Raw genomic sequence first — 12,152 nt, 5'->3', positions numbered from 1 at the left:
GACCCCGTAAGAAAGTATAGCTCTACCCCCAAACGGGTCGTGACTCACACAGATTGAGGCCCACTACTCTAATATCAAGTGACAAGAAAAGGCAAAAGAGAAAAATGCACCCACCAACAATTCAAAAATCTGAAGGAATATATTTTAAAAGTAGAGTATAAAAAACAAAGATAGTCTTCTGGCTTCACAAACAGAGCTGACTGCATGAAAATTTCCATTAAGTGGGCATTTGTATTTTCCTCCAACGTTAAGTTTCTTCTAGCTCTACAATTCAAGTGTTATGGTTTTCCTAATATATTCTCTTTTGTGAATGGCAACTTAACTCCAAATTGAGGACAATCAAGTAAGACAAGAATTTGCAGGATGAAAGTCATCAAAGTAATTTTATTTGTTGTATTCTTTTCCTTTAATGTCATTGTGAAATTAATATGTTTTTTAAAATAAGATTGAGATTCAGAACAACTGTGTGAGAATACTTTTAGGTTTTTTGCTACAATAAAGTGAGCATGTTTCAGATTTCCAAGAAATCTTACCGTATTTTTATAATTGTGAGCATTTGGCTGGGACTGCAAAGACTATGACTTGTTTTGAACAGTTTTTTTCCTTTTTTCTGGCTGGGAGCTGGGATGCTGGTTGTGGTAGTTAAGAGTCAAATAAATTGAATGTGGAGACATCTGTTCTTTCCCAGCAGCCAATGGGTTACAGTGTCTTGACCAGCACTAAATACTAACCCACAGAGAGATCAGTTGCTGTAACAAGATCTAGATCATGAACATAGACAGCATGATGCAGAGGCAAATATGGGGCGAAAGGTAGGGCATGTCATTCCACAAAACCACGGCATAGCAAACTGTTAAATAAACAGCTTATATATGTATATATTTATGCAATACTATAAATATTAAAGAAATGGCTAGCTCATTTCCCTTGAAAAACACTGGGTGCTGAGGAAAAATTAAGTAATTACACTGTAACAGACACACAAACTTGACTTTGAACTGAATGATGTTCTTAAAAATACAGGAAAGTGAAAATGGCAGATGCCCAAGGAAATAAAAGTTTTGGGAATAAATCCTAAAAATAACGCATGCAAGTATCTCGATTTTAGGTAACTTAAATTTACTTTGGATAATAGAGCACTTGAGAGTTTGATAATTTAAAGCAGTGATTTTGAGTGTAATAGATATATTGATTCCAGTTTACATTTTGTAGCTATTCTCTAATTAGCTTCTAAAAATTTCACCTTTATTTATAACCAACATTATCACAAAGCACAAGGCATTACTATCACATTTATCTATATATAGTTATTGGTGTATAAACCACATCCTTTATTCTTCAATTCAACACATTCACTTAGCCAATATTTATTAAGTAGTTATGGGATCTTCCAATCCCTGAGGAATAAGGACTGAACAAGATAGGACACTGGCCACATGATACTGGAAAACAAGAACAGAGAGTAGACTGGCACATCCAAAGAATTCAAAGAACAGAACTTGAGAAGGCAGGAATGAAGGGAAAATGCAAATATGCATAGGAGAAGTTCTTCAAGGTTACTGGCTTTATTACAAGTGGAATAGCCATGAGGGGAGGGATTTTATGTACAGGAGCCCTGTTAAGGCAGAATTTGGGCTGTGTATTACAGCACTGTCTGAACTGCACACCAAGAACAGGAAGGAAATTATCATGGGGGCTTGGTCAAATTGTAGTTTTGATTTGAGTAAAATCCCCCTGGCAAACAGGTTGACTCAACAAGTGTTAAATGCCAGGTGAAAGGAACATTTGTCCAAGTTTGGTAACAAATGTGATGGATTTCAGAGTTGAAGAACTTGTTAGACTGAAAAACCACTTCCCTGGATTGGGTTGAGCTACTAAGTAAGTGCTTTTAAGGGAGATACAGAAACTTTTGAATTGGAAAGATAAACTGATTTAGTAACTTCCACATCATTTTTCATGATGAATGTCTTGGAATAACACATCAATATATATGCAACAAAATTTTGGTATTGCATAAGTTATTCTTTACTTGGTTTTTGATTATGTTGACTTTAAAAGTATGAACTCTCTATTTAAAAAAAATAACCCTGGGTCTGATTCTTAGTTTGTTTATAGCCACCTCACTCAGTGGTTCTAATTAACAAATTCCACACCTAAAGAGAGCAGAACCTCTTCAGTGAGGTGGCTGAACAGCATACAGAGATGCAGGTTTGTGTGAAAAGTCTTCCTGAAAGGTCAGCACCCACGAGGCACCTGTGATACCATCAAAAACAATAAAAACCAGCCCTTGGCTGTGGAGACCACAGGCCTAGGCTGGGCACCTACTGCCATCGAACCTAATACATTGTGCAAAATGCTTGTTTTGTCAAACTGCCCTTTAAATACTGCTTGTATCCATTAGTTACTGCTGCTCATGGCTTCCTTCATAGAGGCTGCTTACTACACTGGGGTGGTGGTGGTTAATGAAGGAAACAATGAGTGGCTAAAATACAGATAATACATGATGATGGGGTGCTTATCTGTACATGACAGAGTTATCACATCTCCTCTAAAAGCTCAGGAAACATCCTGGATGGTATGGGGGATGTCAAAAAGAAATAAGAAACCGAGGATGGGAAGATGTGGAGTAAAAAGATGTTTTCTGGACATGACATAGCCTTTGTACTCATGAACTCACTGTAGCTGTGTTTACTTGCACAAGACATGTGCAATACTGGGACAATCAAAATTTCATCAAGGTGGGAGGAAAAACGTATTAGGGTACTGGTGGTTAGTGGCTTTTGGTAGAGGAGGTGTCTTCTTAATGTAGCCACTAGAAAGCCTTCCTTCTCAAGAAGTAATTTCCCCGACATGTTCTCGTAAACTCACTGGACCACACACACACACACACACACACAGAGAGAGAGAGAGAGAGAGAGAGAGAGAGAGAGAGAGAGAGAGAGAGAGAGAGAGAGAGAGAGAGAGAGAGAGAGAGAGAGAGAGAGAGAGAGAAGAGAGAGAGAAGAGAGAGGAGGGGGAGTAGGAGGGGCCTTTTCAGAAGGACTTCAGTTGGAGAAGGAAGTAGGATCCTGCAGTGAGGGGGTGGGGTTGAAGGTGAAGGTGGGTAGTGGCGCCTCTGCAATCCTCATGGCCCTGGGGCCCCAAACTTTCCATTTCACTAACCAGAGATGTAAGCAAAGAGCTATGGTCTTGTGGCCTGCTACCACAAGTGTATAAGCTTAGCTACTTGGGTGTCTGGTGTGGGGCATTACAGAATCCATGCCTGCTGGAGACAGAGTGAGTTCAAGGCCAGTCTGGGCATTTAGAGAGACTAGAATCCCATGGTAAAAAGCAAAAGGAAGGATAGTGCTATAGCACAGCAAGACAGTGCTCTCCTAGCATGCATGTTACCATGGGTTCGATCCTCAGTATTACACAAAAAAAGCAAAATTACTATGCACAATTACTACATACGCATTGGTAATCACTACTACTAAAAATTGATAGGCTAATTACAATAATAATATTTTGTAACTTCCCTTTAATATGAAATGTATTAAATTTTGTGTATAAGTTACTTGAGAATATTGTTCACTTGCCTTTGTAACGAATTTGATTCTATAGGTGTTTTATGTAGATTATGGTTTCCACTTTCTCTTGTCTTTTGTTCCATATGAAGACACTCCACCTCTCCTCTACTATATAAACACACTCTTACAGGTTCTCCTGAGAGGAGTACTAGTACACTTATGTTGTTAATACAAATTGTGTATTTTTAAATGTGCTATATACAGAGAACTCACTTCTCCTGATAAAATGTTAATTACCCAGTATCAGCAACTCTGGAATATCACACATTGTCTACTATTTTGAACAACATTCTCAAGCATAGTATGCCAATTAATTGCACAGGACGGTATCAAAGGATTCATTGCTGTATTACTTAAAATACTGAAAAACTGCAACCATTTCAGTATTCATTAGTATGGAGCAATATTTAAAATGATTGTCACATGCCATGGGTGTTATCTAGTCCCTACATACAACAAAGTGAATCCACATGTACTTACATGAGAAGTCCACATATTGTTGTTAGGCATAAAATAAAATAAAACAAATATGTTTAAAAGAAATACTCATAGTACTTTCCTATTTTTATATTGAAGAAATAAATCAATCAGTCAATAAATAAATACACAATTATTAACAAATACACCAGAAGAAGTTGGGAAGAAAAATCTCAAAATTTTAACTATAAAAATTAGCAGCTGAGGACAGGGTGGAATAGACACATGAGAATCTTTCACGTTTTACACTATTTACTACTACGTACTGTATCATCAGAATATTTTTACACATTTTCCACAGCATTTTAGAGTAAACAATGAACAAAGCCAAGCTTTACCTGCGATTGCCTCGTAAAGACCGCCTTTATACCCTAAGTACTCATACTCCTCAAATCTCTGTGGTCCCTCGCATAGAGCTCGGCACTTCACATCTTCATTGTAATATTCTCTTAAAGCTTGTTCAAAGTACTTGATTGCAGCTTCAAAGTCATCGGCCTCATAGTGTTTAACTCCTGCATTATAGCTCTCCTGCAAGGACACAGACACAATCTTGTTTGTAAAGAGTGGGATGTACACAGACCCAGGATCATTTAGGGAGGCAAGAGCAGAACTTTGTGCTGCAGAAGGTAATGGTCTGTCCATGTGACTTCCATAGGTTCAAATACTTGTCAAAGAAAGGGAACCTATAGCATAAGTCAACTACTGCAGTGTCCATCAATCTTCTTTCTTTCTGCACATAGACGCTGGGATAGTCTATAATCTCCACTGCAGGGAATGTGTGGAAGAGCAATGGGATAGCTAATGTGGTTAGCAGTGTGCCATCCCTTGCATGCCTTGGCCCATTAAATCTTCCTTCCAGAACATTTCTCTAACTGTCTTCTCAGCAGTAATTTTGGAGGTCACACATTGAGAATGGTGATATAAAAAAACAGTGGGGGCCTTTCAATGTGTGATTTCAAATAATACTTTATCATAAGAAGAATACTGTGGGTTTTTTAAACTCCAAATTGAACATTTCAGGTACAAGGGAAAATCCTCCAAGTTAGAAGACCTAAGACAAATAGTGTAGCTATGAACAACTCACACTGGCTTCACTTCTAGGTGAAAAATAATATGTTAAATGTCAGAAATGGTAGCTGAAATCTGTAGTCCTAGATAGTAAAATGGCTAATGCTTATTTGAGTCAGCCACAGCAACATAGCAAGACCTGGTATCAACTAACAGTTATCTACAGAACATTCTGTCCAAGCACTAAAGAATATACATTCTCCTCAACAACTCATGGAACAGTTTCCAAAATAGGACTTGTATTAGGATACAAAGAAATGACTCAACAAATACAGGGAAATGGAAATAACCTTCTGATTTCTACCTGACCACATGGTATAATGTAAGCTATCAACAGCAGAAAAACTAGCCAAGGCACAGAAACTCACTGAGACTAAACAATACACCACTTAATAACATGTAAGTCATTATATCATACCTCCTTCTTCTCAGGCTCAAGGACCAATACAGAATGGGGGGACAGAAAGAATGCAGGACACAGAAATCGTGAAGGACTAGGTTAAAGCAGTGTCTTGTGGACATGATAGACTCGCTGCACCCATGAAATAACAGCATCAGTGACTGATTGCACAAGACTGGTACAAAACCAAGTCACTGAACATTCTACCATGAATTGTGGAGGGTCACTTGTGACCCCAACTCTAGCTCAGGAGTCACTAAGAGTTGATAGCTGCTGGGGGAGATATGTTTTCTTTAGAGATATGTTCACTTGTCGGTAGGTGCTCTAGTGCGTACTCCATACCCATGCATATATGGGTGGCACTCATAGGTCTGCATAGTTTATTTAAATAAAATAAAAAGATGATAAGAAGGTGAGGAGAGGGAGGTATGAGAGGGTGGTCAGGAATCCGAGTGGAGTTGGAAAGGAGGAGTAGGGTTGAGTATGATTCAAAATCATTGAATACACATATGACATTTTCAAAGAAGTCATAAAAATATTGCATTAAAAATAAACCACAGTGCTAAACAGAATAAGAAATGTCTAGGGAACTTTGTAAACCATGTTCAGCATCCATAGCAATCAGAAACATTATAATAAAACTACTGTAAGGTTCCATCTTACACCAGTCAGTATGGCTGTCATTAAGAATAGCAACATCAGCAAAGGTTTAGGTGGATGTGGGCCTGGGGAACCCTTGTACCCTATGGGTGGGAGTGTGAGCTACTCTGGAAATCGGTCTGGAGGATTTTAACAAACCAGAAATAAAACTATCATATGAGCCAGGCATGAACTCCTGACTACTGACAGAATCTGGGATGGGGGAGCCATTACCTTTAGTCATGCAACCCCTGCTGGGTCAACCAGTCTCCAACAAAAAGCTCCAAACTCTGGTCATGCAGACTGGCACTCTTAATCTCAGGGTCACAAAAGAAACAGACATGGACATGAATGTGAGAAAGAGATCAGTAGAGAAGGGGGGTAAGCAGTGGTAGGAGGAAGAAGATAAAGTCTGGGGTAAAAGTGGTCAGTATGCATTTTTTACATTGGGTGAAACTGTGAAATAATAAATTATTTGTTAAAAAATATGGTGTGAAAAACGTCAAGTAAAAGGCAAGACTTCATGGAGGAGACAGATAACTTCAAGGAGCTTTAGCGTCCTCCATATCCTGATTTTTCTAAGAGAATTTTCATTTATCCTAACTTTAATTTTAATTATTGAAATTTTAATATATAATATCAAACATAGTTTCACCCCTGCTTACAATATTTCATCTGAGGGTTCTAAACATATTAAAGGGAGTGAACATTGAGACTGAACTTGATATATGAATCCATTCTATGATTCAGCTTGGAGCCCATTGAGCAGGTAAGGTTGGCTTCACATGGCAGGGACAGGGATCCCCAGAACTCACCAGATGTGGCCTGGCTTCTCTGTCTACCAGCTGGACTGCTTCCACCCCTGCGGTCTCTCTATAGTCCTCTATGTTCTGCTGCATTTCCATGTGCTCAGGGTTGGCCATGAAGAATGTGTGGGCTGCTTCCATAGCCTTTTCCAGTTGGTTAAGCTGTGGAAGAAAAAGGAAATGTTTTGTAGACTTGGTTTGGAAAACTAATAAGATCACTCCCAGATCTCAAAGGAGAGAAGTAGTAACAAAAGGATTCCAGGTAAAATACACACACACACACACACACACACACACACACACACACACACACACACACAAGCATACATGTACACACAGAGAGAGACACAAACATAGACACACAAACACACATAATATATTTTCTACCAGATGGTATTCTTTCATGCTGTTAATAAACTGTTTATGAGATTATATGGGGCTATTTGGTTCTAGTGAGAGAATGGGGTTTATTCCCAGTTTATTCTCTTCCCTTATTTTTCTATATATCTATGTTTTTAAGAAAGTGGGCTATATCCTTATATTTGATTATTCAAAACAAATAGTGGCCAGGATTGTTGCCCTTTAGTTCATATTTCAACACTGGGAGTTATAACTTCATGTTAATGAGAGTGGAAATGCATCTGTGACTTTCTAAATGATGGGACTGGGTAAACTCTCCTCCCACCATACTAGTCCTTAGCTTTAGAGAGCAAAGAATAGGAAGTTGAAAGAAGTAAACTTGTATGAGGCAGAAAAGAGGCTAACTTTGTAACTTTAATGTTCATTCCTGCAAAGGGGTAGATTATTTTTAATTATGTGCAAAAGTGCTGGTGTCCAACAGAGGGTGAAAGATCTATGGACCTGAGAGTACAGGCAACAGTGAGCAAACTGAAAATACAGGCAATAGTGAGTAACCTGGGAGACAGGCAGTAGTGGGCAATCTGAGAGTACAGGCAGTAGTGAGCAACCTGGGAGACGGGCAGTAGTGAGCAATCTGAGAGTACAGGCAACAGTGAGCAATCTGAGAGTACAGGCAACAGTGAGCAAACTGGCCTAGGTTCTGGAAGCTGAGATCTGCAATATACATATATGTTCTTAATCATGGAGTCATCTCTACAGCACTGAAAAGCAACAGATTTTGAACAACCATTGTGTCAACATTCCAAAGCCGCTTTGAGTTGGTCTTCATGGTGAAATAAGGAGATATTTTTATCTAAGAGGATAAAATTTCTCTGACATCCTTCCTCTCCCCCCATGTTCCTAATTTACTCAGGAGATCTTGTCCCTTTCCCCTTCTCAGTGGGTTCATCATTGTCTCTCTTAGGGTCCTCCTTGTTTCCTAGCTTCTATGGGGTTGTGGATTGTAGCCTGGTTACCCTTTGCTCTATGCCTAAACCCACTTATGAGTTAGTACATACCATGTTTGTCTTTCTATGTCTGGAATACCTCACTTAGGATGTTTTTCTTCTAGTTTCATGCATTTGCCCAAAAATTTCAAGATGTAGACCATGTTGGGGAAAAACACAGAAACAGCTGACCTGAGCAAGTGGGAGCTTACTGACACCAGACCAACAACTGGGGAACCTGCGTAAGACTGAACTAGGCCTCCTGAACGTGGATGTCAGTAAGGGGCCTTGGGCAGTCTATGGGGCCGCTGGCAGTGGAACCAGTATTTATCCTTAGTGCATGAACTGGTTTTTTTGGAGCCCACTCCCTATTGAGGGGTACAGCCTAGATACAAGAGGGTCTCTGCTCTGCCCCAAATGATGTGACAGACTTTGATGATCCCCCAAGGGAGGTCTCATCCTCTCTGAGGAGTGAATGGGGAGCAAGATGAGTAGACAGTGGGGGGGGAGTGGGAGGGTTGGAGGGAGAGGGCACTGGGATTGGTATGTAAAATAAAATTGTTTTAATTTAAATTAAAAAATAATTAAAAAAGAAATACTGAATTCAGAGGTACCCAGCCATTGCATTGTGGAAATACACACAGAACCCACTTTCACAATAGAAAACATACGACCCTATTTTACAACCTAGTTCACTTCCTTTTCATATACACTTCGGACCTTTTTTCTCTTAGATGTTACCCTGGACTACATCACAATGCGCACCCCACCCACAAATATGACCAACTTTGGACCTGTTTTCTTGTTCAGTTTTACTTTTCTCAATATAATAAACACTATTACATAGAAATATAAGATATTTGGGTATCTGCGGGGTGATATGTTTATGGGAACCCAGAAGATGATCAAATCCTAAGTTGTGTATAAACACAAATATATTGGTCAAGTGAATGTGAAAAAGGTTATTTAAATGTCCCTTTAAATGTTTGTGCTTTAGATACACAGTGAACAAAGACTGTGCTTATTAAAAACTGTACACCCCAATAGACTGAATGGATTCAGATGAATTAACTGCCTTTTGTGTGAATGTCTCAGCAAAAATTGCACATAACTTATAAATGAACTTTCAATTCAATAATTGGGTTTGCTCCTATTACCAAAGCATAGAATGCATACTGTCCATGAACACAGCATTTGTATGAATACAGTGTGTACTTGTGCTCTATGGAAACTGTCTCTGGGTAACAGCCAAGCTATCAGTGATGAATAAAACAGGTTAGTGCGGACACACTGGACCTGTAGCTCGAGGCAGGGACACTGACAGGACAGTTTGATATTTCTGAGCCTCACTTTCTCACCCTTGCTGTGGAATAATCCTTTAGTATGCTGTGAAGACATGCTGCTCTCATTGTTAACAAAAAAATTGGTTGGCTGATAGCTAGGCAGGATTTTCTGGGCAGAGAGAATTCTGGGAAAAAGGAGGAGGAGGGTGGGGTCTGAGGAGTCCCGAGCCAGATGCAGAAGAAATAACATGGGAAGTTCCTAGATGAGGCAAATGAGACTTGGGGCAGCACATAGATTAATAGAAATGAGTTATTTAAGTTATAAGAGCTGGCTGGAGACCAGCTTAAGCTACAGGTCAAGAATTTATAATTAATATTAAGTCTTTGAATGGTTATTTGGGAGACATAGAGAAACTCTGCCAAAGCACCCCCCCGTCTTGGCTCAGGCTGGTCCACTGAAAGAGAGTATTTGTCCATGTGCTTTGGTATATTTTTTTCTTTCCCTTCTGGAATGCAACTTGTCCCATTAGGTCAAGCTTGAATACTGTCTGAAGAAATGTTTTTTCAGACCTATTGTGACAGGAAAAGAACTTCAGTATGGCCTTATCCCTGCACTGGGACTTACCACACTCTGTCCTGTGATAGCCAAGTATATTCATGTGAATGGCTTTCTGTGGAAAGGAACCTATAACTCATTCATCTTTCTTAATATTTTCTATGTATGGTTCAAATGTGCAATTGTCTACGCAAAGAGAAAAAGAGGTATTATGTGTGAGTGTAGCTCACACACTAAGCAGTGCTAACGGCATGAGAATGTAACGAGAACATTGCTGAAATCACTGTGCACACTCATGTTCTCAATGCAGATAATCACAGCTGAGCGTGAGTGTCATAAGGGGTTCATCAGCGGTGACCATTGAGCCTTTTCTTACATTGATGGCAGTGACTGTGTGCTTGCTTGTTTTCATTCCTTATAACATAACCCAGAACAGAACACACCATCCTGCATGCGTATGTATGTATGTATGTATGTATGTATGTATGTATGTATGTATGTATGTATGCATGCATGTATGTATATGCAGGAGATTCTGTGGCCTAACACTGAACCAGAAAATGTCTCCATGCTCTGCTCCTGGCTTTTAAATCACTGAAAACCAGTTCATGAAACTAAAATTGTCTGCCAGAATCTATAAATTCAACTATCAGAGTAACCGGAGGCTTTGTGTATTTGTGCTTCCTTTTAGAGGGACATGGTAATAAAAGCACAGGCGGTCATGGAAATGCTACACACAATGCCATTTATTGGGTGAAGATTGTAACAAGGCCTGGTAAGCACCAGAGTTTAGCTAAAGAATGAACTACCCACAAACCCAGGTTGCGTCTAAAGGCTCCTGTGGGATTTCCCTTAAGACGTAGTTATAACAAACCATAGAGAGGGAACTCTGAAGTGAGGCTCACTCTGTGAAGTAGAAAAATAAACTGTGGATCAAAGAGCAACTGAGGGAAATGGAACGTTGTGACAAGAAGAGGCCGCCCCAACTTTTAACTGCCCACTGGAGCTGGGGGAAGTGTGGGGAAGAACACCCTTCTCAAAGAGCTGGCTCACGTCACTCAGATCGTGAAGGAGGACAACTGCCAGCCTAGAAGCAGGAGGGTATAGTGCAGTCATGCTGTGTGGAAAAAAGAAATGAATGCTGATGACATCGGCACACTGTGACCATGTAGAAGTCACACTGCCAGGCCAGTGAGGGAATGCAGTCATGACAGAGGTCATCGTCCTAAAGATGGCAGTTCTAAAGACATTGCAGAGCATCCAGTAAATACGCATGCAGGCACCTGCAGGAGCCAGCTACCAGTCACAGAGAGACCTCAGAAATGGCACTATGGCATTTGACAAATTGTAGATTAGAGTTAGAGGTGTAAGTCTAACTTATATCATGAAGCAAACTTGCCCAGATGAGCTGAACTTTCATACGTTATATAATTTACATGGAAATCCAGGAACCCAGTCATATAAGAGCTCTTTACTTCATCCACACGTGTATTTGGCAAACATTCATTTTGCACACTCTGTTACAGACCCAGAGAGTTGATGAAAAGATCTATGAGTCCTGAAGCAAAAATGGCCTTGCTTTCTAGATGTTTCCAGGAGGAGATCAACCGCAAGTGATAATGAAAGTCATGTATGCCCTTGCTAGGCATCTCAAGGCATAGATGACCAATGATGCTTGTGTTGGGCTGGAAGAAGAGGAATCCTATGAATAAATTCCTCAAGGAAGTTGCAAGGCAGTTTCAGGGCTGAAAACTAAAATCAGGGGATGCAAACATAAGAATAAGAGAAGAAAGCCCACCTCAGGAAAATGCTTAAAAATGATGTGCACACAGACCCTGAAGTGGGAAACAAAGTATGCTTGAAAAGCAGGGCAGGGCATAGCGGAGGAGGGAGAGCTGAGTAATGGGGGAGGGAATGGCTGAGAGGTTATGCTAAAGTCTAGATGCCACGCTAAGTGCATCAGGAAGCTAACTGTTAAAGGAATTCAAGAAGGGATGTAACGAGATCC

The 12,152-nt window shown here is 39.9% G+C and overlaps 1 protein-coding gene across 1 annotated transcript in view; it reads right to left on the bottom strand.

Moving 5' to 3' along the window:
• The window catches only part of P3h2 (prolyl 3-hydroxylase 2), a 148,777-nt gene that overhangs the window by 26,353 nt on the left and 110,272 nt on the right, over positions 1-12,152 (bottom strand). The window contains exons 2-3 of the mRNA XM_005071594.4: positions 6,969-7,121; positions 4,385-4,574 (exon numbers count right to left, since the gene is read on the bottom strand). Of these exons, the coding sequence (XP_005071651.1) occupies positions 4,385-4,574; positions 6,969-7,121 (343 nt within the window). The remainder of the gene's footprint in view (positions 1-4,384; positions 4,575-6,968; positions 7,122-12,152) is intronic.

This window comes from Mesocricetus auratus, unplaced genomic scaffold, assembly GCF_017639785.1.
Source record: "Mesocricetus auratus isolate SY011 unplaced genomic scaffold, BCM_Maur_2.0 Super-Scaffold_100008, whole genome shotgun sequence".
In the NCBI taxonomy this organism is placed as follows: Eukaryota; Metazoa; Chordata; class Mammalia; order Rodentia; family Cricetidae; genus Mesocricetus; species Mesocricetus auratus.
The sequence above is the reverse complement of the archived record's forward strand: the minus strand, read 5'-3'. Positions and strand labels throughout refer to the sequence as shown.